Source organism: Alternaria ethzedia (genome assembly GCF_023757985.1).
Source record: "Alternaria ethzedia strain BMP 0044 chromosome Unknown scaffold_3, whole genome shotgun sequence".
Taxonomy (NCBI): Eukaryota; Fungi; Ascomycota; class Dothideomycetes; order Pleosporales; family Pleosporaceae; genus Alternaria; species Alternaria ethzedia.
In genome coordinates, this window is record NW_026056196.1 from 1455775 (window position 1) to 1481001 (window position 25227).

General features: G+C 51.5%; 8 protein-coding genes across 8 annotated transcripts; 2 read left to right on the plus strand and 6 right to left on the minus strand.

Moving 5' to 3' along the window:
• Positions 1-257: 257 nt before the first annotated feature.
• Positions 258-1044, minus strand: J4E87_001979 (uncharacterized protein; the record flags this gene model as incomplete). Its single annotated transcript, XM_049373619.1, has 2 exons — positions 258-783; positions 848-1044. The coding sequence occupies 2 exons, from the start codon at positions 1042-1044 to the stop codon at positions 258-260; spliced, it is 723 nt and encodes a 240-aa protein (XP_049236989.1).
• A 503-nt stretch (positions 1045-1547) lies between these two features.
• J4E87_001980 (uncharacterized protein) lies at positions 1548-4340 on the minus strand (the record flags this gene model as incomplete). Its single annotated transcript, XM_049373620.1, has 4 exons — positions 1548-2443; positions 2492-3553; positions 3601-4124; positions 4333-4340. The coding sequence occupies 4 exons, from the start codon at positions 4338-4340 to the stop codon at positions 1548-1550; spliced, it is 2490 nt and encodes an 829-aa protein (XP_049236990.1).
• A 4411-nt stretch (positions 4341-8751) lies between these two features.
• On the minus strand, positions 8752-9963 carry J4E87_001981 (uncharacterized protein; the record flags this gene model as incomplete). Its single annotated transcript, XM_049373621.1, has 2 exons — positions 8752-9904; positions 9953-9963. 2 exons carry the CDS (start codon positions 9961-9963, stop codon positions 8752-8754), a joined length of 1164 nt encoding a protein of 387 aa, XP_049236991.1.
• A 279-nt stretch (positions 9964-10242) lies between these two features.
• Positions 10243-12965, minus strand: J4E87_001982 (uncharacterized protein; the record flags this gene model as incomplete). The annotated part of the gene is made up of 3 exons (XM_049373622.1): positions 10243-10462; positions 10513-12540; positions 12712-12965. The coding sequence occupies 3 exons, from the start codon at positions 12963-12965 to the stop codon at positions 10243-10245; spliced, it is 2502 nt and encodes an 833-aa protein (XP_049236992.1).
• Positions 12966-14040: 1075 nt separating this feature from the next.
• Positions 14041-15832, minus strand: J4E87_001983 (uncharacterized protein; the record flags this gene model as incomplete). Its single annotated transcript, XM_049373623.1, has 2 exons — positions 14041-14213; positions 14263-15832. The coding sequence occupies 2 exons, from the start codon at positions 15830-15832 to the stop codon at positions 14041-14043; spliced, it is 1743 nt and encodes a 580-aa protein (XP_049236993.1).
• A 3404-nt stretch (positions 15833-19236) lies between these two features.
• J4E87_001984 (uncharacterized protein) lies at positions 19237-20632 on the minus strand (the record flags this gene model as incomplete). Its single annotated transcript, XM_049373624.1, has 2 exons — positions 19237-20349; positions 20423-20632. The coding sequence occupies 2 exons, from the start codon at positions 20630-20632 to the stop codon at positions 19237-19239; spliced, it is 1323 nt and encodes a 440-aa protein (XP_049236994.1).
• A 1569-nt stretch (positions 20633-22201) lies between these two features.
• On the plus strand, positions 22202-23493 carry J4E87_001985 (uncharacterized protein; the record flags this gene model as incomplete). The annotated part of the gene is made up of 2 exons (XM_049373625.1): positions 22202-22638; positions 22689-23493. 2 exons carry the CDS (start codon positions 22202-22204, stop codon positions 23491-23493), a joined length of 1242 nt encoding a protein of 413 aa, XP_049236995.1.
• Positions 23494-24045: 552 nt separating this feature from the next.
• On the plus strand, positions 24046-24981 carry J4E87_001986 (uncharacterized protein; the record flags this gene model as incomplete). The annotated part of the gene is made up of 1 exon (XM_049373626.1): positions 24046-24981. The coding sequence occupies one exon, from the start codon at positions 24046-24048 to the stop codon at positions 24979-24981; it is 936 nt and encodes a 311-aa protein (XP_049236996.1).
• Positions 24982-25227: the final 246 nt, after the last annotated feature.

Genomic DNA, 25227 nt, shown 5'->3' on the forward strand with positions numbered 1-25227 from the left:
CACTTTTCGAGACATGATGACTTCAATGATATGGTTATGAGCTGAGTTGTGTTTTAAGGGTTGAGTGGTGAATTACGCTGTGTGATATATATTCAGTCTTGCTTCCTCCATAAGTCTCTAAAGTCGTCTATGATGGCCAATGGCCACTTACGCGCGTTCCAACACAGACCACTGATTCCCACCTCATACAAGCAAAAAGATTGAACAGGTCTGCAGACCACATCAAAGCAAAAACCTGCAAAGCAAGTGACCCAACGTCAACGTCGGCTCTGGGGTGAGGTTGGCGTGTCCATGTCTGCGTCGAATCCACTGCTGTCGTATGGGGCTGGGTGTGAAGGTGATTCTGGGTTAGAACACCGCACACATGAAAATACGTACACGGCTTGGGGTGGCTGTACGGGTGGTGGGTGAGGAGGGTATATGGAGGCATTTTGGTTGATGCCTTTCTCTTCACTCGGCGTGACAGACGTCTTCTCCTCCTCCTTTCCTTGCTCTTTCTCCTCTTTGACTTCTTTCCCTTTCACATCACCATCTTGCTGACGCTGATGTTGTTCCCATCGCTCGATAGCTAGATTGGCTCCAGCTAGCACGCCTCGGCCGATGATGCGGAGTTCGTTGCGGTACAGGTATACCGTTCCTGCCAGAACGAGCGCTTTGGCCCATCCACCTGTGAACCAGCGTGAGGCGCCCGGTTCCACGTAGATCTTGCCATTGAATCCTTTGTTCTTCAGCTCGATGTTCAGTGCTGAATTGCACTTTAAAGTGCCGTTTGGGCGGAAGAAACTAGCATAGCATATATGTGTTAGTGATGTTCTAATTGGTAGGTGAGGGAGCAAGGGGAACGTACACTTGACCGTCTTCGTTCTCGATCTTGAGACTGACGCCCTCTTTGAGAGTTTGAGCCCTAATGCCTTCGCTTATGCTATCTCTTATTGTGTTTTGCAGTTTCCTCAAATCGCTTTCACGCTGTAGTTTCTTGGTTTGGTCTTTTAGATCTTGCATGGAAGATGTCTTCCAACCGACCGTATTGTAAAGGGAAGTCATTTTGAGTAAGGCAAGTATTGGTGTTTCTTCGAAGTTTGTAACAAATAAACAAAAGCGAGGACAGTTTAAATATTTAAAGTGATGGAAGGGGAAGCAGAAGGTATTTTTCGTTGCGTCAAACATGGTTCTGCCGTGGGCGAGGGTATTTGGTTTCACCTACAGGGTGTCACCTGAACCGAATAGCACAACAAAGGGACGTAAATGAACATGGATAGATGAAATTACTGCCGACCATGGACTCTGTGTCCTAGAACCCTGACTTGCTCAAGTGACGAGCTGGTATACTACAAGTGCTTTCCAACACGCTCCCTTTTTCCTTCCCAATATCCAATATGTATGCCATATATCCCTAGTCATGTACAAAAGGTTCTAATGGCCCATAAGGGTAAGCGGCTGACGAGAAGCTGGGTAGCGAGATGCGGAGGACCAGTGCTCTGTCCCAGTTGTTGCGTTGTGGTTCAGCGTGGAGCTGGTGGTAATGGATGCCATTTGTATGGCCAACTTCACACAGGAAGACCCTGTTCATCAGGTGCTTCGGGCGCCCCGCTCACAGCCCCGTATACCCGTATTGGCACCTGAACTTCAAAGCTCTCGGCGGGTAATCGTTGCGCCGCTGCTAATATGACACCTCGGTCGTCGCTGGATATCTCCTCCAAGAGATCATCCCACGATGTCTCCTCACCTTCCTCATGCGTTAGTCGCGGCGTGATGAACTCGATTCTGAGCTTCCACTCCAGACTGACGCCGCTCGTAATGAACTCTGGTGTCGCATTGGGTGGTATTGTAGGTGAGAAGGCGAGCTTTTGCGCAAACAGCGCATTCTCTGAAAATGATGCATGCACTTTCTTTGTGACGCGGTATATCGACGCATTCGAACGAAGCGCTATCGCCGGATCGACCTTCTCTGAAGTCTCCAGTGAGATCTGTATTGAGTAACAGGGAATGCGTGAATCAGTAAAGTCGATTACGGCAGACATTGTTTCGCCTAACCGGTAAGAAGGCCGCGCCAACATGATGACCGCGACACGGCGGCCGCTGCGAGCAATCTCAAAGCGATTGGCGCTCTGATTGGCGGCACCCGTCAAGTTGCTGCGCAAGATGGCTGTATCAATAGCCTCCTTCATGGTCTGAGGCCCCTCGGCAATCGTTGAGCGCCCGGGCATGGTGCCCGTAGGTGAAAGCAAGCCCATGCTAGAATTGTGCCTAGGTCGATCGAGAAGATTGTCGACATACTCTAGGAAGTCGCTGAAAGTGTTCTCTTCCGACTTGCCCGAAGAAACGCCCTTCTTTGTTGGGGAAAGTTTCGCGCTTGAAGAAGGGTCTATGCTGGCTGTTCGAGCTTGATCGCGCAATATGATGTACGGAGACATGAGATCATGTCCGAGAATCTCGCCACGGCCTGTAAGGGATTAGCATATCGACACCTGTATCCTCAGACTTGACATACTGTTCACACTGCCAAACACCCGAAACGGAACGTCCACATGCTTCACTTGTTGTTCTTTGGTCGATCCCGCGCGTTGTGTGCCAATGATGAGATTGTATGCTACCTTCATCGACCGCCCCTTATGCGAAGGTGGCAGACCTCGGGGTATTGTAAAGCTGTACGTGTAGCTGCGGCTTTCGCCAGGCGCAAGCCGTAAATCGACGAACAGAATGGACTGGGGTGTAGTGATGAGCGGGACAGTCTTGGAGCTGGCAACGCCTCGCATCTCTCGGATACTAGAGGGCTCGGAAGCGCCCAGTAGCCCACCCAGTGACTCTCCTATGTTACCCCAACCGAGCGCGCCAAAGAGCCCACTTTCGCGCTTCGTCTTCTCTACACCCACTACACCACCTCCACCCTGGCCGCCCACTACTCCCTTCCTCTTTACCTCCTCGAAAGGTGCTTGGTTGATCAAGGATCCGTCCAGCGTGAAGGACCCCATGATTTGCGCATAGCCCATCATTATCGACTCTGGCAGAGCTTGTCTATTGGGTGGTGCCAAATGTGACGGTCGCCGATGATGCATCGGTCGCTGTAGTAGACGCGCTGAGGGATGAGCCGCATATTCCGAAGCCAGTGTCTCGTTGGAGTTGTTGCTCATCGAGTAGAATTCTCCACTACTACGCGGGGTGTCATTCATGCTCGACCCAGATATTATCCGCGCAACAGGTGAAAGCACCTCGAGATTGTGGCTTCCAGATGACCGTAGGTAGTCATGTGGCGGTTGTGGGGAGTTGCGCCGGACGTGTATGGGTTGCTTTGTAGGACTGCTACCAGGCTGCGGATGGGTGGCATCGTCGGGCGGAGGTGCGGCAGGGAACTTGAAGTTCTGGGAGAAGGAATTGGACGGTTTTCGCCCTGTAGTCGGAAGAGCTGGGGTACTCGGGGTGGTCGTGACACCAGGCCGTCTCCTGTTCTGACGCGCGGGAAAGGCAAAGTCGTTGGTGTCGCGGGCGAGTGGGGATGACGCTTCACCAGATAGTGGAGATGGATGAGTAGCTGATCTGTGGCCTGGTGAAGCAACTGCTATCATGTCAGCCAATGACGTATATTGTATATGTCGTCCGTACTTGGATATGAGTTTGGCCTGCCGGGCACGACCTGCAGACTGGCTGATCTTCCGTGCCCTCTTGCCGGGCGTCTGATGGGTATGCCTCTCTCGTGACTGGCTTCAGTTCCCGCATCTGCCCCTAGAGACACAATTGACACGGATCTTCCATGCTTGTGTGTCCCCGTGTTGTTGGCATGGATGATGCTCGGCGCAACAGACGATCGGCGGTCTCCAGCTGTCGATGGCGTATGCAGCGATAAGGCAGGGCGATGTCCGCGAAGCTGTGACGGCGGCAGCTGCGAGGCAAAGGACGAATTGCGGGATACCGAGGGGCGCGTCGACGAGTGGACGGGCGGTAGTTTGCGCTGTCTCTCCCCGCCCGTCGCGAAGCCGTTCTGCCTTCGGACCGGGGAGCGGTCGCGTCCCTCAGGCGGGGCGACATTCTTGAAGGTAATGGTGCATTCTATGTCTTCGCCGGCGAACACGGTAGAGTCCTTCCATTGTACGAATACCCGGATGTTCGACGCGGACATGGTAGGGAGGCTGGGCGGCGCGGGCTGCGGGTTCGTAGGCAGCTCATCGGGTACGGCGGTCAATCGGCATGGCGACTGCTAGTAATTGGCCCCCAAGACAGCTGAAATAGCAGCAAACTCCAGTTGAGGGTTGGTGACGATGGCGGACCTCGACTGACAGCTGCGCCGTCATGACAGGGATGTCCACGGTCTAGGCGGCCTGTGCTTCTTGCTTGTACCTGTCCATCGCGTCTTTGTTCAGCCAACTACGACACAGCATCCCTTACTACCCACATGTCACACACGGACGAAAATCATACATGATTTGGACGCCATTGTCACTAGTTGATATACCACTCCGTCCATTCAGAGAGTGTTACCACCTCCTCGCTCACCACGGTCGCGTCGGCCCCACTCTCCATCAATATATCCTCCTGTCCCTCCCACAACATCCGCACCCTCACACGTTCGATAACACGTACATGAAATTGGTTGTGGGAACTACCACCGAGCTCTTCGACCACCAGTCCAGGGGTTTGATCCACGTAGCCCTTGATAAAGCCAATCAGGCAGATAATCATTAACGGTCCCGAAGTATTGCAGCGAACAGGGAGCTCGTCATAGGTTTCAACAGAAATCAAGCCGCCATTTGCGGTTCCGAGGAAGCACATCGCAGGTAGCTCACTCGTACTAGTGGAACTCACAACGATACCTGGTGCTTGAAACAACAGACCACTTTCTGTCCTGTTTGCGGTTATGCTTAACATCGACTCGAAACTTCTGATGTCTCCAAGAGTTGCGCCTTCATCTTGAAGTAAAGATGCGGGGGCCCACTGAAAGCCTGGCTGGGATAACCTCTCACGCTTGTCGAAGATGAGCGACAAAGGTATGCACAATACTAGTTTCCAAAAAGCCGCCATTCTACTTATTGGATCTGATGCTGGAACCTGGGCAATGGTGGAATTGTCAATGCGAAGTAAATTTGCCAAACACAGAGGTTCATCCGAACGTACACTTGTCGATCGAAAGCGTACGGCGTTGGCTAAGGTTTGCAAGGCACTCGCCTGATCGGAGTACTTTAGTGGAATTCGAAGCTGCTCGATATGGTATAGAATCGACTGTCGCGCGACCAATCGTATACTTGGGTCGGCACTTGCCACAATCCTGGAAAGCCCTGACTGGAAGTCATACGGACCATCCGCGAATTGGAAGAAAATCCTCCGGGCTAGGGCGCCTTCTTGAAGAGTCCACAACCGGCTCGTCCACTTGCTGCATACAATCCGCCAGAATATCTCCACGTCACTGAGGTTAAGTGCTGAGTGTGTCCTCAGCGAGTGATCCAACACTAGGACAGCTGAGGCATTCTCATATGTAGTCTTCATTTTAGCTATTGCCATGGTTTGTATGTCTGATCCATCTTCGACCGGACAGCAGATCGTGTCCAGCCAGAAAGATGAATATGCCCCCAACTCTGGTGGGTGAGGAACGTTGCGGACGAGTCGCCGCAAGTCACTCAGCTGGCAAAACGGAATGGAGTTTTCGCGAGGGTTGCCTAGTCCATCCGACCAAACGTGTGATATGGCCACGTATGGAATGGGCGAATGAGAAGAACGGGCGGCCCGCGTTGGATTTTTGACAGAACTCAAGCAAAGCTTCGCTTCAGCCGTGATTGGACCAAATAAGTCAACAACAGGATAAGAGCCTTCCCCCAACACGATGCTCATTTTCTCGATGTCTGCAGCAACAGAAGAGCAACCGCCGCAACCAATAACATGCCGGGTGTGATAGTTAGATTCATCGACACAGGCTTGACAGCAGGCTACATCAGTGCAAGCTTCATGACTGAGAGGCTCATGGTTGGGGAGGTTTGTGACATGAACCAGATCAGTGAACCTGAACTTCATCAAACATTCTCGTATACGGGATGGACACCAACCTTGGTCTAGCATCCGTCGCTTGTAGACTCCGACCTGACGACTGGCAGCCACGAACAGACCTTGGTCCCAGGAAGCGTCGATATCTGGCTGTCGCCATTGCTGAAGTGTGAAGGGAGACGGAAAGTTAACACTAACGACTTCCAAGAGGTCTTGGAGTAACCTGATCGACTCCGAAATCTCAGCTGGAAAGGGATCGCGATATTCAAATGTGGTCATAAACTGGTACAGTGATATTACGTCCGAGCCCAGGCGTCCGTTTGCGTTTATCGTGGTTGTTACTGGTATTCTTGCCACTGTGAGATAGCCCAGCAGCCTGACAGATCGAATGATGCGATGACGGAAATCTTCCTCCTGGAGCTTGTAGCCTACGGGGGTACCTTCTACGTAGTCGTCGATCATCGCGATTAGATTGGAAGTGTCAACCACCCTACTTCCGTCGTCACGAACTTTGGTAAACATTTTCACAGCCGCGAACCCGAAGACCGAAGATAGTGATCCAAAGTATTGCCAGAGCTGCAAGAAAGCAACAAACTCCGGAGAAGGATTGTCGAAAAGCTTCTTCCATTCCAGAGCAGTCCTATCACCGTACCCTTTTCGCGCGGGAAACGTTTCGAAATCCCCTCCATCGTACTCTTGATCGGTCAGGCAGGGCACTTCGATGTAGCCAATCGTCGGGTTCTGGGGTAAGGGTATGTGCTGCATAATGTCGTTGGTAACTCGCCGTTGCGGTTGCCCTTCAGACGGAATTGAACGTGCAGCATGATATACACTGCTACCTTGTTTGGCTGACATTGAGCAAGCAGCTTGATAGCACCTGCACGAGATGCGCACAGACACCTGATAGCGACACCATCACAACGAACAAAGGAAATACACAAAGCTTGCGCTGCGAAAAGATGCAGCGGTACGCAAGACTGATGCGTAGTTGGCGCATATTGCGCTTGATAGTAGGCGCCTTCGGGCGTGCGCTAGGAATATCGTAAGTAGTGGTTGTCAGGACGAGCACGTATACATCAGAGATATGTCATGTAAACAGATCATATTTGTGACTACGAGCGAGTGAGCCACAACAACCGAACACGCAAACAGCCCCTAGAGCACAGTCCACAATAGATCATCGACTCCCTCATCTCTATTCTTCTGACAGGCCACCACCGCACAGAACATATGCTTACTCGCATTCACACTAATCACCTCAAACATCCCACTCTCCAGCACTTTTCCAAAGTCGACCAGAATGCGCCCAATCGGTCCCCGCGAACTCTTACGCATCGATCTAAAATCGCTACGAATATCCATGTTCTCCCAGATGATATCGACGTCGAAGTCCTCATGCGGAGTGGTATCTGGCGGAGGCGATTCTAACCTAGGGACAGTGGGGGCATTAGGGGTAGTAGACTCTGTAATCACTGTTAGAGTTATCTTTACAGAGGTCGAAAAGATAAGACAACGAGTGGCTCTGATGGGTAGTAGCAGTGGACGTGTGGAGGATTGGGAGCGCATACTCGGTGCACCTGCAGTATTCTCTACACTCTGCATTCTGGCAGTCGTACACTCTTTTGCTAGTGCAGTGACAGCCAGCCGAGCCTCCTTCGTAGCAGCGTGGTAGGGTGTTACCTCCGCTGCGGCAAGTGACTTCGTATTTGACAAGCGCTTCAAAGGTTCCGTTATCCGCACTCTTCTTCTCTGGAAGGGTAGGCGTGGCAGTGATGATTGTGAGAAGAGTTGCTAAGGCAGTTAGGTTGGGGAGGAGCATGCTGTTGCCTACACTATGGCCGGACGAATGAGGAGCTGCAGACCACAAGCACGGAATGAAGGCTACACTAACGAGAGGACCAACAGGCTCCTTTTATGTTTGAAGCATGCTTCTCAAGCAGAGATGTTGCGGCACAAAACACCGACCATTTGCTCCCTTGGATAGAAGCTAACACCCCTCCCCGTGTAGCGGAAAACCCGGTTGGCCGGAACTAGCCAATGAGAGAGCAAGGTCAGCAAGCATTCCCGCGAGATGCTGTATCTTATATCAGGTCTTTCCGGCCTACTAGGATTTCCGTCACACAGGTAGGGTAGCTGTGTTGGTCGTCACCAGAGATGCCCACAAGAGTTTTAATTGACTTCATGAGTTCAGGATCCAGAAGCTCAAATAGGTCAAGCTTAACCCAACTGCAGTACAACAATCTCAGGAATGCGCAGTGCTGAACTACGCCGCAATATAGAGAAGATAAGAAGGTGCTGCGGACACTGCTGTCAGAACTCAACCCGCTTTACGAGCGAATGATGCTGCAGATAGCGGCTCAAGATACCGAGACTACGGGGTACTGCGAAAAGATTCTTCGGTCGATCACGCTTGCCTTCCTGCCACTGCAGCTGAAAGAGCTCGCCGCAGTTGCAGGCCTTCCTAGAGATCAGTTCGGCAACATGCAAGCAGTCGTCGACCTTGTTAGCCGCTGCGGCTCGTTTCTAACTGTGCGCAAAGGCACAAAGACGCTATCACATATCAATCACATTTCAATCACATATCAAAACATGTATATGAGCATTGGTGTTGGTATTGTAGTTCTAGAAACATTAGGGTAGATCGTCTCATGAGGCAGGTGCAACGGGACGCACGAAGCCAGTCGCGCCTGTCATGCTTAACGCTTCTATCTACAACAACCACGAAATCGGATGCACCTTCGCATCTCGTACCGTACAGCTCAGAGAAAGCGGTAAACGTGCCTCTTACTGTGTTTGCTGCTCAGCATTGGCGTTCGCATGCGCTAGTTGCATACGCTTCTTCCATGATCCCAATATCTCGGGATCACGTGTCGCCTTGAAGTCCTCCTTGAACTTCTCATACGTCGGTAGCCAAAGCTTGTTGTGCTGCGTCGGGAAGAAAGACCACGCGACCATGTTCTGCTCCTCCGCTTCGGTCATCTCAAGACATACATACTGGCTAGCGTTGCTACCAGCGCTCCCGTCGTGGCTCTGGGTAATGGACAGACGGTTACCAATGCAGGTTTCATCACTGTTCGATCCGTCTGAGAACCAGCCCTGTATCATCGCGACAGACGAGACCAGTGTGATTGTGATGATCAGGAGTTGGACGGCAAGGCAGGCCATGCCTAGCGTGACAGCGTGGACACCGAAAGCTAGCCAGCAGATAGCACGGCTGACCAGGTGGAGTTTCTCGGAGGCTGGGCGAGCTTCGGTGAGCAGAACATCTTGCGCGATGCCAGTCGTGGTAATGACAGTCAGACGCTTACCGTTTGGCACGGTGATGAAGAGCTTGACTTCTTTCTTTTTTGTCGCCTGATTGTCCAACTGCTTGACAGCCTCGTCGATGCTATCGCGGAAGTCGACGAGAATGCAGGCTCGAACATAAACCAGAGCGACAAGACTGAGTGAAGCAGCGAGACCATACCAGTCTTGTATCAGCATCGGCCAGATGACCAAGAAAGCGTTCACTAAGAAAGCTAACCAAAATCCAAACAACTGCGCAGTCTGAGGTCTAGGAACACGATGATCAGATTGAATCTCAAGCCGCGTAGAGTTGTACGACAGCTTCTGACACGATAGCCAGCGTGTAAACCAAGCGCTTAGATCGGTTGCCTTAATGCCTTCGGTGATGTTGTATAGTTCAAAGCCTGGAATCGGTTCCATGACTGAGTTATCGGCGAAGATGTGACCAGCGAGGAGAGGAAGATATTCGAAAGGTGAGTAGACGAGGCGGCCAAGGGACTTGCGGACCGCGTCGGCGCCCAGAAGCGTTACGATACCGAGCGCATCGATCTTGAAGGGACTCCAGTTCTTGATGTTGACTGGTGACCTCATGATGAGACGCGAGATGAGAAGTGGGACGGCGGCGGTAAAGAGGGCGACGGTAGATGCGGTACTGCAGTAGTGAGTATATATTTCGAGCGCCAGAGGGATTTATACGTACAGTGTATCCATTTTTGTTTGCTCCAGCGGGTTGAGCAAATACGAGTGTGAGTGAGATGGAGAATGGAAACCGCAGTGAGTTTCTGGAGCTTTATGGAAGGAGGGAGACTGGAAAGAGGTGCTTCTGGGCTATGGGCAAAACGAGGCTGTGCAAAGCAAACGACTGTGTCACGAGTGGCTCAATGCACTCAGCGCATTGTAAGTACAACTCAGTCCATTCACTGAAGCGGCTGATATCGATTGGCCCCATCATGTACATGTCCATTCCCTTCTACTTCCACTACAATACCTTCACGTGTTATCTTTGTCCTCTCCTTGTGTCTCATTCTTCTTCAGCATCCACTCCTCAAGCTCCGGAGGGCCATTCTCCGGCTCACCACTCTCCCGTAAAGAGAGGAGGTGAGAGGTAGACATGCGGTCGGTCCTCATCTGCCGATGAATCTCGTCACGGTGTATAGAGCGACTGATTTCGGGCGGCGAGATAGCGCTGGGATGTGGGAGATGGAGTTTGCTGTACTCACGTTAACCAAACTGCGTTTAGCAGAGAAACGAATTACTTACCGACGCCGTTCTTCCAGCTCCTCTGCGAAGCCCCCATACTGATCCTTGTACTTGACGAAGACCTCTGCTATACGCTCCATGTGTTTCGAAACTGCCAGGCTAGTGTCGATATCTTTATTGGCGGCGTGTAGTGCAGCCTTTTCTGCTTCCAGTAAGTCGACCGGGAGAAGGCACGGATGCCGATTGCTGCGCTCTCCTTGTAGTACATTCGATGCTTCCCCAAGCATCTGCGAGCACAATCTCGCTGACTTGGCGTAATTGAACAAACAGTTAGCTAGATCGAGCGACAGAAGCATGCGGAATATTCCCAGGTAGTTCTCTGGATTCGATCTTCTGAAGTCAACTTGCATGTGCTCGATTGTGGATAATGTACCATCCATTGCTTGTATGATGCGACTTCCGTAGGCATTGATTATCGACCCGCCCATGGTTTCCTGGTGCTGGTAATTGTACATGATGGCGCGTAGCATGGAGATTGAAAGATCAATGGAACGCGGCTTCAAGGGTCGTGTATCTCTGTCCAGACGGCGCCTGTTCCTCGCAAAGTCATGAGCCTTGGCACCCATTGCTAGCCGAGCTCGTGCGGAGCAGTCTTTCACAGTCTTTGGTACGTCTGATGCACAAAAGATCTTCTTCTTTCCAAAATGTGCCATCGCTGTATCGAGCATCTCCCATCCTTTCTCAAGGATTGCTTTAGCCGGATCATTGGAATGGCGGAGCTGCAAGAGCGCATTTTGGAGATGTGCAGCTGAAGAGATTGGCCCCTGCACAATTACTTGGTCAGTCTCTTGCAGCTTGACCCCAATAAAGCGGTAGAGTAGTCGAAGACCAGCCCAGACGGGGTTGAGCCCGAGATATACGTTCATGAAATCAGTGGCGTCTCCAAGATTTGCAGCAACTTTACCTGGGATGTGTGGCCACGCGCTAAGAGTAAGGGCATCCGCTGTCGCATCCTTAGGACGAGGCTCTTTGTGTAAGTCGAGAAGAGCCATGTCCGTATCGAAGATCAATTCGAACACTTCATCAAGTCGGCTACCCAACCATGAGCCACCATCCTGAAGATGCGTTGCTATCAGAACGTCCAGGAACATCTGTGTTACCATGACTTGCTCAACACCAGGCTTCATAGCACCAGATGCTGGGGTGAGAGCGTCATACCACATGCGGGTAAAGCTATCAGCGTCAGGGAGTAGCGTCTGTCGACTGACATGTGCCTTTGATTGTATGCTCTTGAGAGTGCGCAAACATCCTTCAAGCCTGTCGAGAGGAGTTGTGGCCTCATCACCCCGACGCTTATACTCTTTAAACTCGTCTGAGGCCTCGGCAAGGTTGATACGCGGACAGTTCTCTATTCCCTCAAGCGCGCTTGAATCCCCCGCAAACTGGAACGTCTTGAGGTAGGTGTGCTGGAGTATGTCCGCGGCCAACTTGTGATGCTCAGTCTGTTGTGGCGCTGATGTGTCGGCTGTTGAGCTTGCGTGTTCATCCTCCGGTCTTGTCGTAGGCTCAGTAGGGATTTGCAGGCCTACTTTCACTTCTGGCTCAACTAGCAACATCAAAATCTCATCCATGGATTTGATGTCTAGAAATTTCTCCGTGAAATCACGTGCAAGTGTACAAGCAATTTCGTTTGCACATTGTGTCATCGCGGCAGTGGACATCAGGTCGGCGAAGGCTCCTTTCCTGTCCATGAAGATTTTCCAGTGATGTCGAACAGTGAGACGGAGCTCAAAGAAGTCTTCCAGCAAGCAATGGATGGCCATCAAGGTATCACCCTTTGAGTCGAGTTGATACAAAGTCTCCTCGGGAAGGTTCTTGGAATTTGACGTTGGTTTGGGTGCTGCTGGGACCTCTTCTTGATCGTCCTCGTCCTTGTCCGACACACCCGTCCGTTCGAGCACCCCAAAGGTATTCGTAGACACCGGCGCAGCAGCTGATACAGACTTTGTGGCGCTTTGTGACTTGGGTGGACGCTGTACAAACGGCTGAAGCAGCTTACGTACAGTTTCTAACGTCGTGTTGAAGTGGCTATGCGTATCGTTGCTTCTTTGGAGGTCTGCATTACCCGAACACTTTTCTTGCAGTTTGAACCAGGTAGAGCACTCCACGCGAGCAACCAGGGCATTCGATAACGCGTCATACACAGAACGGGGTACATGGGATGGCGATGACTTCGTAGATGCAATATGCTTCGCGCACTCCATGAGCTGGTGCGTGGTGAGCTTCTGTGAAGATCTGTGGGGTTCCGATTTCTCCCGTTCACGGGCTTCTTTTCTAGCCTTTCCCTTCAGCCGTGGGCCTTGACGAGCGGCTCGTTGAGGAGAGTCGGACGTATCGGGGTTCTCTTGAAGATGAAAACCAGAGCTTCCCGCAGTCACAGCCAGCCATGTAACGAAGTAGTCTGTATCCTTCTTGTATCGCCTGAAGGATCCGTTAAGGTGATCAGGAAGCATTTTCGCGTCTGAATGAGTAGACCTGCTGTATGCGAGTGGAGTAGCCCAGGGGTTCAAGTGGTATCGGTGATAAGGTTGGGAGTTGTAGGGGCGAGCGTCAAAGCGCTATTTATCTTCGGTAGACAAAGCTGGATCTTTCTAGATTGGTAAAGTCAAACCTCTGCCCTGTAAGAGGTCGTACATTGAATAGTGCACTCTTTTTATCAAGGCTTGCTTCTGAGAGACATATCTCTCGTGGACAAGCCACCTGAGACAAGCCCATATCACGAGCCAAGACAATTGAGGCTTTGATCAAGACCTCATGGGCAATACCATAGCTCTCTCAGATCTCGCCACATGTGAGATCTATGTCAGTAGCTCAGGTATTAGTAGAACCTGATTCAGGGAAGATGGTACCCACTAGAAACGCTAAGAATATCTCCGCGGTAACAATTGTAAGTGGACGTGCATATCCCTCCTTCACACATACTGTATTGTACCAAAGTAACCCGACTCCTCGGTGATGCAAGCCAAAATGAGGAACCTAATCCCCAGAGTGGAGAGATGATTGAGAAAGGACGTATTGCGTCGCGAATGCTGGAGGTGTATGAGAAGCAACGTCTTCTAGAGACGACGATCGAATCGCGCGGTCTCGCCATGACCTCCTCTGACCAACTCTCATTGATGCTTGACGCGTAGTGGTATGTTTGTTGTTTAACGGCATTAGATGGGCGGTCGCTGAACTGTCTTGAAGCTGAGGTTTGAGTGAGCTAGCCTGGCCACAGCGCGGCTGTGACTGGGACGCGCCCGACGCGAGGGCACAAAGTGGGTCTACTTAGTCATCACGCGCCTTCAGCCCGCAGCCGCGACCTGGGCAGGCGCACGCGTCGCAGCGTCGAAGCATCACCGCACTGTAAGACACTAAAGGAAGGTACGGATGTTCTTGCTATAAAAAGATCACCCCGCGATGGGAGAAAGCGCATTCAAAATCGCACGCCTGAACTGCTAAAATCCCTAATTGAAGCATGCTTTCCGGCAATGGAAGGTCTCCGCCTGCAAACGCCTATCACAGTTCCTGACACCAGCGGCATGCAATTCAATTGTTTGAAGGATAACGGTAGTCAACGACCGGGAAAAACTCCTCCTTGATCTGCCGTGGAGAAACGAAGCGGAACATGGGGTTCGAAGAGCCTGCCTTATCGTTGGTACCACTTGCGCGACTTCCGCCGAAGCTCTGCTGGCCGATGAGCGCGGCGGTGGTCTTGCAGTCTGATGGCTCGTTAGCTTTCGCGCTGGGCGCCATTCCGGTGAGACTCACTGATGTAGAAGTTGCCAGCAGAGTAGCGTAGCGCGTCTTCCGCCTCACGTATGGCGATACGGGAGTTGGCGAAAACAGCGCCTGTGAGCGCGAAATTACCACCAGCCTGATCGATCTTCTCTAGGATCTGGGTCCACTCAGCATCAGGGTAGACGTATATTGCGAGTACAGGACCGAAGATCTCATAGTTGAAAAGCTTGTGGTCTGGCGAGTCTGCGAGGTACACGGTTGGCTTGATGTAGAAGCCTTCAGAGTCATCGTAGATACCACCGGCTAGGAGTTTGAGTGAAGAATCCTGATTACTTTCGTCGATGACAGCCTTGATCTTTTCGAATGAACGACGGTGGATGACTGGGCCCATGAAGGCGGCGAGATCTTCGTGCGGATTGCCCTGAGTAATACCCTTCACATCATCGACCAACGTGTCGATGAACTCCTTCGATCGAGACTCTGGAAGGTACAGGCGAGACGTTGCCGAACATTTTTGACCCTGGTACTCGAACGAAGCGCGAACGACATGCTTCACCGCAGATTGGACATCCGCCGTTGGATGAAGGAGAGTGAAGTTCTTGCCACTTGTCTCTCCTACCATTCGTGGAAATTCGCGATACGTGTCGTTCCCAATACCCTGACCAATACGAGCACAGAGAGACCTAAAGACGTCTGAGGAACCTACAAAGTTAAGCCCAGCGAAGTCTCGGTGGTTAAGCACGACATCGTTGATCTCTTCGGGCTCTCCGGGCACGAACTGAATGACATCAGGTGGCAGACCAGCCTCAAGCAAAATTTTGTACACGAGGGTACTCGCGTAGATATTTGAAGGCGACGGCTTCCAGAGTACCACATTTCCCATGATGGCAGGGCCCGAGATCAGGTTACCGCCGATAGCTGTGAAGTTGAACGGCGAGACAGCGTAGACGAACCCTTCCACTGGGCGATAGTCCATGCGGGACCACATCCCGTCTGTACCTCGCTCAGGTTGTTTTCCCAGGATCTCCGCCGCGTAGTTACAGTTCAGCCGGAAGAAGTCCGCCAGCTCAGCAGCGGCATCTACTTCGCCTTGCCAAATGTTCTTCCCTTGGCCAAGCATGGTTGCCGCAATGAGCTCATACCGGTACTTGGTCGCTACTAGCTCCGCGGCTTTGAGAAAGATTGCCGCTCGATCAACAAAAGCCGTATTCTCCCATGACTTCTTAGCTTTGAGGGCCGACTCGATGGCTATTGAGACCTGCTCTTTGCTTGCGAGTGGGTAATTGGTGAAGGTAGTCTGGTGGTCCGCGGGCAATGGCTGATCCCAAGATCTAGAAACTTGTTGCGATTTGCCATTGAAGTGAATCTCGCTTTGAAGGGGAATCTGCGACTTCATGCGCTTTAGGGTCACCTCCAGCTGGGTGCGCTCCGGAGAGCCTCTCTCGTAAGTCGGATTTGGCTCGTTGCGTGCATCAGGTAGCCGGAATGGTACTGTGGCTTTTGTACGTAGCTGGCATTGGGGGAGGCAGAATCCCGATACATTTGTCAGAGGCCGCCTTGTGTTCTCAGAGAGTCGTGCGAGGCTTCGGGTGGTCAACATGGTGGGGCAGAGAGAGGTATGATGAGCACTCTGTCGTGGATCTACCTTCTATATTTCCAAGGTTGCCTCTCCACGATAGTTCGCAACGGCAATGCATTCCGACGACACACACTATGCCTAGCGATATCGCTGTGACTCTCATGCCCGCGAATACCCGTTTGCGACAAACAGCACGGCGACTTGTGGTTGGCTGATAAGCTCACAATGCCATGCCATCGCTGCGCAAATTGATCGGGAGGCCTCCCGACATATGGTCGCGTAAGTGGCATTACGGCCAGGGCACTGAACCGGACAAGACCTTCATACCCAGATAACATCGCCTCTCCATTCTCAACCATAAATCCTTTCCCAACGGTGCTAAGAGCTCCGATGGGTCAATCTGTAAAGCGGTGGTTGGGACGCTCGATGATGAACGCTTGTGTGTGAGGGACGGAAGCGCACCCGACGCACGGCTCAGTGTGCGAGGCGCTAACCCAGCCGCTTAGATTGATCATCCAGGGGAACGCGTAGGGCGTCGTTACGTCGACGCGTCATTTCAGAGTCGCGGCCACATCACAGACTACGTTGCGATTGCGGAAGGTATGCGTGAGAAAACTCAACTTTGGTGAGGACCAGAGATGCCCACTCACACACACGATGGCAGGTGCCAAGCGATGACATCAGCTCCCTATCAGTCCCCGCATTAGTGCCCAGGTGGTATCTAGCCGGAATCGGCCGTCGATGTCTCTGGCTCATGACTGCAGAGCTTCTGCATGCGAGCTTACAAGCGTTACTTCCGCGTCGTTACCGACAACCTCGTTAAACTGCCCAGGTGTCCATCCGATTTGTGAATAGCCTCGGCAAGCACGATGGCATCCTCCAACGACCACCGAAGAGTGACTAAACGATCATCAAACGCGTACGCAGCTTGCGTGGTGCCGATGTGGTGCACTATTGACAACTACGGGCAGTTGTTCGCGATGCAGGAGGCAGAAGATCAAATGCTCGGGTCAGCAGCCGTGCTCCAATTGTGGCAGACGAAGCCTTACTTGCATCTTCGATGATAGAGAGAACAAGATCCTAGTGACTCAAGGGTAGCTTACGAGCACTACTATCTGGATGAGCAAACTCTAATGGTGCTCAGATATCTCTCCGATCTCCAGGCAAAGATAGCCCGGTTGGAGCAGAATCCAACATACGAGTCGGGTGCATCACAAGCACGAATGACGGCTAACAATAGGACGGCTCAGGCCAGGGATAGAAGCTCACCAGCAGTGGATGACAATCGACCACCGACGAACCCATCGAGCTTTGAGGGGACGAGGGACAATTCACCCATACCTAGACCCGACCCAGATGAAGCAAATCTGATGAACCCGCTTATTGAGTCCTCCAAGTTCATGTCTTCATCCTCTGGACGGCCATGTAAGCTCTTGGTATACGCTTAATGAATCACAACTAAGAGCTTTCGTAGTTTATCTAGGCACGTCTTCGAACTGGTCTTTCCACGGACAAATCCTCAATTTGGTGCATGAGCACATCCGAAAATCACCGTTACCTAGCGGCGAACTGCTATTTGATGGCTCGGCATACGAACATCTTTGGGATGGCACACGTAGCCGTGCAAACTCCAACTCTCCGATTATACCCAGTATCGACTACGCCATCTTTCTGTTCAACGCTGTGAAGTTTCACTGCGCCCAGCTTGTCCATCTCTTTGACGAAGACGAGTTTATGGCAAACTTGCATGCCTTCTACTCGAACAATGAGAGAGATACATGGGAAGACAGCTTGTGGTACATACACTTTCTTCTCATTCTAGCTTTTGGAAAAACCTTCATCCAAGGGAAGAGTCAGACGCCACGGCCGCCAGGCGCCGACTTCTTTACCCACGCTGTTCAACTTTTGCCTGATACCAGTCGTCTTTGTCGCGAACCTTTAATGGCAGTCGAAATACTTTGCTGCATAGCCCTATTTCTGCAAGCCTTGGACTCAAGAAATGCAGCACATGTAACAGTACGGCGTCAATTATATCTTGTCAATATTGACTAACATTGCTAGATTGGTCAAGCCATGCGCATATCAATGATTGAAGGAATGCATACCGATATGCCGGTGGAAAAACTAGGCCAGCCTCTTGTTCAGCGATGCCGTATGATCTGGTGGACGGTATATATCCTCGACCGGCAAATGACATCTTTGATGGGACTACCTCAATCGATCCGAGATGAGGATATAACTTGTCAGCTTCCAGATTTCGGGGGCTCAGCTCAAAGAGTGACAGCCATCGACATGCAGATTAAGCTTGCACGTATATATGCGGAAATAGCTAGGAGTATGTCCGTCGACTCCCATCTCATATACGCCGTTGCTGACCAACCATGTAGCTGTTTATGGTTCTAAAGGTCGGCTACGCAAGAAGTTTGTCTTATGCATCAAGGCCGTCTTAGACGATCTTACATCCTTGGCGGAAGAACTCCGACGTTCATTCCCGCTGCATGCGGACGAGCGCTTTGGCGGAATCTCGAGGATGCCGGCTTATCTACATCTACTCTACTATCAAGTATGATCCACATCTCTCGCGATACCTAACAATTCTGACGGACTACTAGACAATCGTTGTTGTGACGAGACCGTTGCTCTTCTGTTGTATGAAGAAGGTCTTTGAGTCACCAAGAGAGGTGCAACCGCTGATCTCCTCACGCAAGATACGCCATCTACTGTGCATGTCACTTGAATCTTCTCAGAAGATCATCGATATTCTAGAGATTCTACACGATCAAGGACTACTAGGTATAGTGCTCAGCCATTCCGCCATGCCGTGGATTGACTATGACACAGAGACTTTCCTCCCCTGGGATCTTGATGCGCTCTTCGTATCAACTGTGGTCTTGATTTTGACGCGTTTTATCGATCATAGTCTAATGGACGGCCAAGAACCATATCTGGACAAAGCTTACAGCTTCTTCAAGACCATTGTGTCTAGCGGCAATCGCATCGCAGGGTTTCGCCACGTGGAGCTCCGCAAACTTGATGAGATGTTGGCGGAGTACTCCGAGAACAGGGGGCGACCATTAACGTCACCTGACACTATCAGCCTCGAACCAAACATGCAACGTCCACTGTCATTCCCTCCAGGCTATCAATCTGTGGCCAGTTTGCCGAATTCGCAAGACACGGTGCGCCCTTCATCTTATACAGGAATCAGTGATGAAGGGAGTGGTTTTGGTGATGATTTGACCGCCGAGCAGATACTGGCTGTAGCAGAGTCTATGGACATGGAAGGGACCGATTGGCTTTCTTTTGCAACGTTTGACGACTACCAGATCATTGATCCGAGCATCTAATGACTACTATCACCACCATACGGACCACGCGCAATGACTAGGACGAGCTTCACGGAAGGCGCACATAAGCCGAAATCTTCACATCTTCGGCTTCATCGCTTCCTGTTCTTGCACGTCGCGAATCTCTCTTACAGTTCCTGTCCGCCAGCTCACATCATGGTCGAAGGTCTCTCCCTTAGCCTGCTGCTTGGGCACTCTCCAACGCCACCTCAGAATACTCTGCTTTCCGTCGGGTGCGTTCAGCAAGTTATCCACCCACCTTCCGACGATCGGGAACATCTTGAAACCATGACCGGAGTCACCCGACAGTATTATGACAGAAGAGGAAGTGTTCGGCACGTAGTCGACGATGAAGTCCGAGTCTGCTGTGTCTGCGAACCAGCATATGAACTTCTCGACTAGGGGTCGATCGGCGAGGTAGGGCAGTGTTTGGCGGAGAAGTTCGCGCATCTGTTCTTCGTCGTCTTTCGGTACGAAGCGCATGAGCTCTTGCGGTGCTTCAGAAATCCCGGTGCCTGGGTTAGTGTTGATGTAACCACCTCCCATCGGGCAAATCTTGAGGAGATTCGTCGTTGGGTCTGGCTCGAAAAAGAAACCGAGGTCGCGGGCGTATGTTACTGGGATGCCGCGAAGTGCTGCCGTCTCGTCGTCGGTAAGGCGGACGTGTGCAACTGACCAGGATTTCGCGGACACTTCGGCACCGATCTCAGGAACAATCTCGTGGGCTGCGGCACCAACAGCGACGATGACTAACTTAGCAGCATGGAATTGCGCGGCCTTCGTTCGAACACCGATGCTCTTTCTGCTCTTGCCCGATCCCTCATATACGATCTTCTCTATCGCACCGACTTTCTCACCCAAGAAGAATCTAATGCCATTCTTCCTGGCCTCGCGATAAATACCTCTCAGCGCATTAGCTGAGTGCACATAGCCGTCATACTTGGACAAGTAGCCCTTCCAGCCGGGCATGTCACCAGTAAACTGCCAAGCTCCAGCTATATCACGTACGTCTTGAGGGCCCGAGATGTGGTGAAAGAAAGGCTTCATCTCCGGGTGCTTCTCGGCAGCCGCCTGGAACCGGTGCAGCGTTCCCACTACTTTTTGGGATGCAGCACCAGAAACAACATTAAGATAGCCGACCCGGTGGAAGTAAGGCGCGTAGAGGGGCGTTTGCCAGGCATGGGTGGCTTCCTTTTGGTATGTCAGTCATTGCTCGAAGGATCAGTTCCTCCTAGCATTTGTCGGCGTGCAGACAGCTACATACCACGGCCAGATCTGTATAGAAATCGTCTTCATATTCCGCCCGCATGATCTTGTTCAGGTCGTTGCCAGCAGACCATCGGGATGGAATCTCTTCATCTTTCTCGAAGACCGTGATGTTGGTGTAGCCTTTCCTTGAGAGCTCAAGAGCCGTGGAGAGACCGAAAGCGCCTCCCCCGATGATAGCTATAGCGTCGCTTTTAGAAACGCTCATGGTGATAAAGCCAGGAAAGATGCGAAGTACGAGTGCAACGATAAACACCTTGCAGCGTCACAGTATGTCACGAGACCCTGGAAGGACAGGTGCAGTCGTGCGACGTGAGTGTCCAGTCCATACATGACACGAAGCCATCGACCAGAGTCTCGCCAGACTGTCGATACGGGATCATATCCGCTGTCGCATGTATTGTCAGCCCCCGCAGATGTTGCAAGCGTTATCGTCGTGTTGTGATGCTTGCTCCTGACTTGCCCAGTGCACGCTAGTGTTATCGATAAGGTCGTCTCCACAGAATGTCTGACGCTGTTTGGTCCGTGTCTTCCCCCTTCCTGCAAGGTCGGATGGCCTCCCGACACTTCGAAAGCGAGACTTGTATCGCCCAACCGTATTTCATGCCCTCTTCTGGCATGGATGGTATGTCGAATTGCTGGCATTACGATGACCGAGCACAGCCGTGATTCCTGTGACCGAAGTCGCGAGATCAGCGACAGATCCCAGATTGACAGCCTCCAGCAAGTCCTTCTTCGTACATTGGATATTATCTTCTAACCGCATGCCAGGAATGTAGTCAAAAGAGCACTCTTAGACAGGATTTTCTTGCTATATACGTCTGGGACATAGTTCTTGAACTCATTTCGAGAGCGACCGCTGTTCATCGCAACGAAGCTGTGTCCTACATATGGAAGCTCTATGCACACCATATACGGCCAACGATAAGCTTGATAAGAAAGTTGCTACATGGATGCATAGTATGATCGAGCACTTGCCAGCCTCGTTCCTCTTCTGTCAAGACGCTTCGCCAACGTACTTTCCCAACTAGGTGGAAGACATTCGCTTTGTTCCGACATGTTTTCTCAACGCTGCAACGAGATCATGTATCGAGACATTTCATACCTCCTTGCGCTATACGGGCGGAGTATACGAGTGTTCACAAACGTAATACTCAAAAGGTAGCTTCGCTCTTATATTACGCCGACATCGTCATGCATAACCCGATCCAAGCCGCATCGACAATCAACCCCGCATTGGCCTACTTCCAGAGGGATGTCGCGTTCGGTCATAATCACCATTGGTCTCGTTCTGCTTATCAATTCGCCTCTTGCATTATACTATTGGTAGTGCCGACCACATCCGGACTTTCCACGCGATTCGGCTGCACGTCCGAGCTATGGACCTGGACGCGATAGTCACGAGCATGGCGATGCCCCACGTTCGAGACGTGGAGCGGGGTCGTGCATCATATGGTAGAGATACGGTTTGAGATAAGGAAGGCGATGAAGAGGTAGAGTTGTAGGAGCACTCTACATATCAGCTTCAATCATCTATCTTGAAACACTCTTCTATCTTTGGCTGGCTTCCTTAGTCTCGCCACCTCACATTGGATTCATGATGCTTCATCAACGGCTTACTAGATCAACACTGCGAGCAGTAGCGAGCAGGAAATGTCTCATCAATGGCTTCAACACGTTCGAGACACGTCTCAGCTCTACAACTGCACTGCCACGGACGAAGGCTTCGGCTACACAAATATCAAACCCGTCACCCACACAATACCCGCTATTAGCAATGCCGACGCACATGTTGCTCCGTTCGCTCTTCGTCGCCACAATATCGTCTAACAAGTTCCTTCTGATACCATCACTCAACCTGCTCTCTTTCTTCTCGAAACCGAATCGAAGCCTGCTGTTCAATATAGATCGAAACCCTGTATTGAAGGTTATTTTGAAGAGAACGCTATATAATCAATTCTGCGCCGGAGTAACACAACAAGAGACACGAGCTTGTGTAAAGCAACTGAAAGATCTGGGGTTCAAGGGGGTCATCTTGACATATGCGAAGGAGATGGTGTTCGATCACAAGACCAAGTCTGCAAACCATCATACCTCGGATAACTTCGTTGATGAAAAGACTGTTGCGGCGCACGATACAGACATCGAAGCCTGGAGGGTAGGCACACTAGGAACGCTTGATCTCATCTCCGAGGGAGACATCTTAGCTCTGAAGTAGGTACAATGACGATGACTTAGATTAACGTATCACTGACATGTTCTAGAACGACAGGCGGTGGTCCAACCGTCTCATCAGCATTCAGCAAAGGCGAGCTTCCACCCCAGCAAATGCTCGACGCCCTAGATGAGATAGCGACACAATGTAAAGCACGCAATGTCCAGATCATCATTGACGCTGAGTCTCAGCACTGGCAAGCAGGCATCGCTCGCACGACACTCGAACTAATGCGCAAGTTCAACCGCAATGGTAAAGCTGTCATCTACAACACATACCAAGCCTACCTCAAAGACACTCCCACAGTCCTCGCACATCATATGGCTGAGGCGGAAAGAGACGGGTTTACACTTGGTCTCAAGCTCGTGCGTGGTGCATACATCCTCTCCGACAACCGCTCCTTGATTCATGACACCAAAGAAGACACAGATAACGCCTACAATACGATAGCACAGGGTGCGCTTCGTCAGCAAATAGGCAGCTTCGGGGCATCTGGATCATCTGCCCGCCGGTTTCCTTCTGTAAACCTCTTCCTCGCTTCTCACAACCGCGAAAGCGTGCTCTCGGCCCACAAGCTCCACCGACAGCGCTCGGAAGCCGGTCTACCTACTGTTCCCGTCGCTTACGGACAGCTTCACGGCATGTCAGATGAAGTCAGCTTTTCCTTGTTAGCGGAGAAGGGGGCAGGTGGCAAGAAGCCTGAGGTGTTGAAATGCACCACTTGGGGTAGTATGGGCGAATGTGTGGGGTATCTACTTCGGAGGGCTGTGGAGAATCGCGATGCCGTGTTGAGGACTAAGGATGAGTTTACCGCATTGAAGAAAGAAGTTAGGAGGAGGTTCTTCTGGGCGTGATAGAGGGTTGCGAAACTACGCGTAGGAAGTTAAGAGTGGTCAAGTTGTATGAGAGTAGCGGGGCTTGTACGATGCATGATCGTAGGATGCGCATGAATTATCCGTCATGTTTTAGGTGTCGTAGTCATAGTCATAGTCAAATATGACGACTGCTTTGTTGTAAATAAGTGACTACTGTCGGTGTCTGCTTATTATTTTTGTCAAGGGTTCATTGGGATGCAGAAGAGATGTAGGCACGCATGTGGGTCTCCGTAGTGGCTTTCCCCGCTGACAACTGCGCGGAAAAGAGTGGGGGCCGGCTTCCTTCCCGAAACCATCAAACGAAGCCATCAGATCCAATGCGCAGAGTAGAGATATCACTAGTCAAGTACGCTGGAGAGTTTGAAGCTCTTTTGAAAAGGCCAGGGTATTAAAATCCGGAGTCGTACATCAGAGTTACGACAAACGACGTTTCCCAAGCCGCAGGCAACAACACTTTCGCAAGCGACAATGTTAGACAAAACACTATGCATGCTGGGATGCGGTAAGTGCCCCCCCACGAAGAACAATGACATGTCTCGAACAAGACCTCTGAACCACCATCGATTAGGCAATCTCGGCACCTCGATCCTCCAAAGCCTCCTAAACGCGCCTCCGGACTCCTTCTGCGGCATCACCCAATTCATCGCCTGCGTGTCAAGCGAATCCTCCGAAAGACGCCTCAAATTCGTCTTCTCGCGGTACGAAAACGTGCAAATCACGCGAGACGACAACGTTTCCGCCATCAAGAGCTCGCATGTGATCATCCTGGGCGTCGATCCGTCCCAAATAGAAGCCACATTAAGCGATATCGCGATTATAGAGGCATTACGGGGGAAACTGCTCATCAGCATAGTAGCAGGCTGGACGCGCGATGCGATTGAAAGACTCATTGATGCGGAGTGGGAGGTTTGGGAGGGTATTCGGGATCAAGATACGAGAGGAGCTTGGGTTCTACGTACACTACCGAATGTGGCGGCGCTTGTCTCGCAGTCTTTGACTGCTATTGAAGATCATCCTTCACCCACCTTCCCACCTCATTTCAAAGATATAGCAACAGCCATCTTCACGCAAATCGGCAAACCCATGTCCATACCACCCGCGCTCATGCCCGCCACAACAGCCGTCTCAGGCTCCACACCCGCATTCTGGGCCATCATCGTCGACAGCCTCATCGATGCTGCCGTCGCAGTTGGGTTACCCCGCAAGGTGGCGCAGGAACAGATTTACCAGAGTATGAGGGGCAGTGCAGAGATGCTTCAGAGTGGGATACAGCCGGGCGAGTTGAGGGATATGGGAACGAGTCCGGAGGGGTGTACGATTGCGGGGGTTATGGTGCTGGAGGAAGGTGGAGTGAGGGGTGTGTTGGGGAAGGCGTTGAGGGAAAGCGTTACGGTTGCTAGGGCTATGGGGAAAGCTGGGGAGAAGGGTGGGGAGGAGGTGCACGTTAATGATACTAGGAAGATCTAGTGAGGGTCATCCGATTTCGAGTTGAGACATATGATACAAAGGCCTACAGTACAGTCAGCATAGACACTCAAAGCGTGAGAAAGCAAACCACACCGCCACATCACATACACACAAACAGCGAGACAAGGTTTAGAATCATCAACATCTGCTTACTACTCACTACCTACTCACTGGATATAAACCATACCACAGCACGTCAACCGTCGCCGTAGCGTAAACGTACATCCATCCCGACTAAAGGGGCGC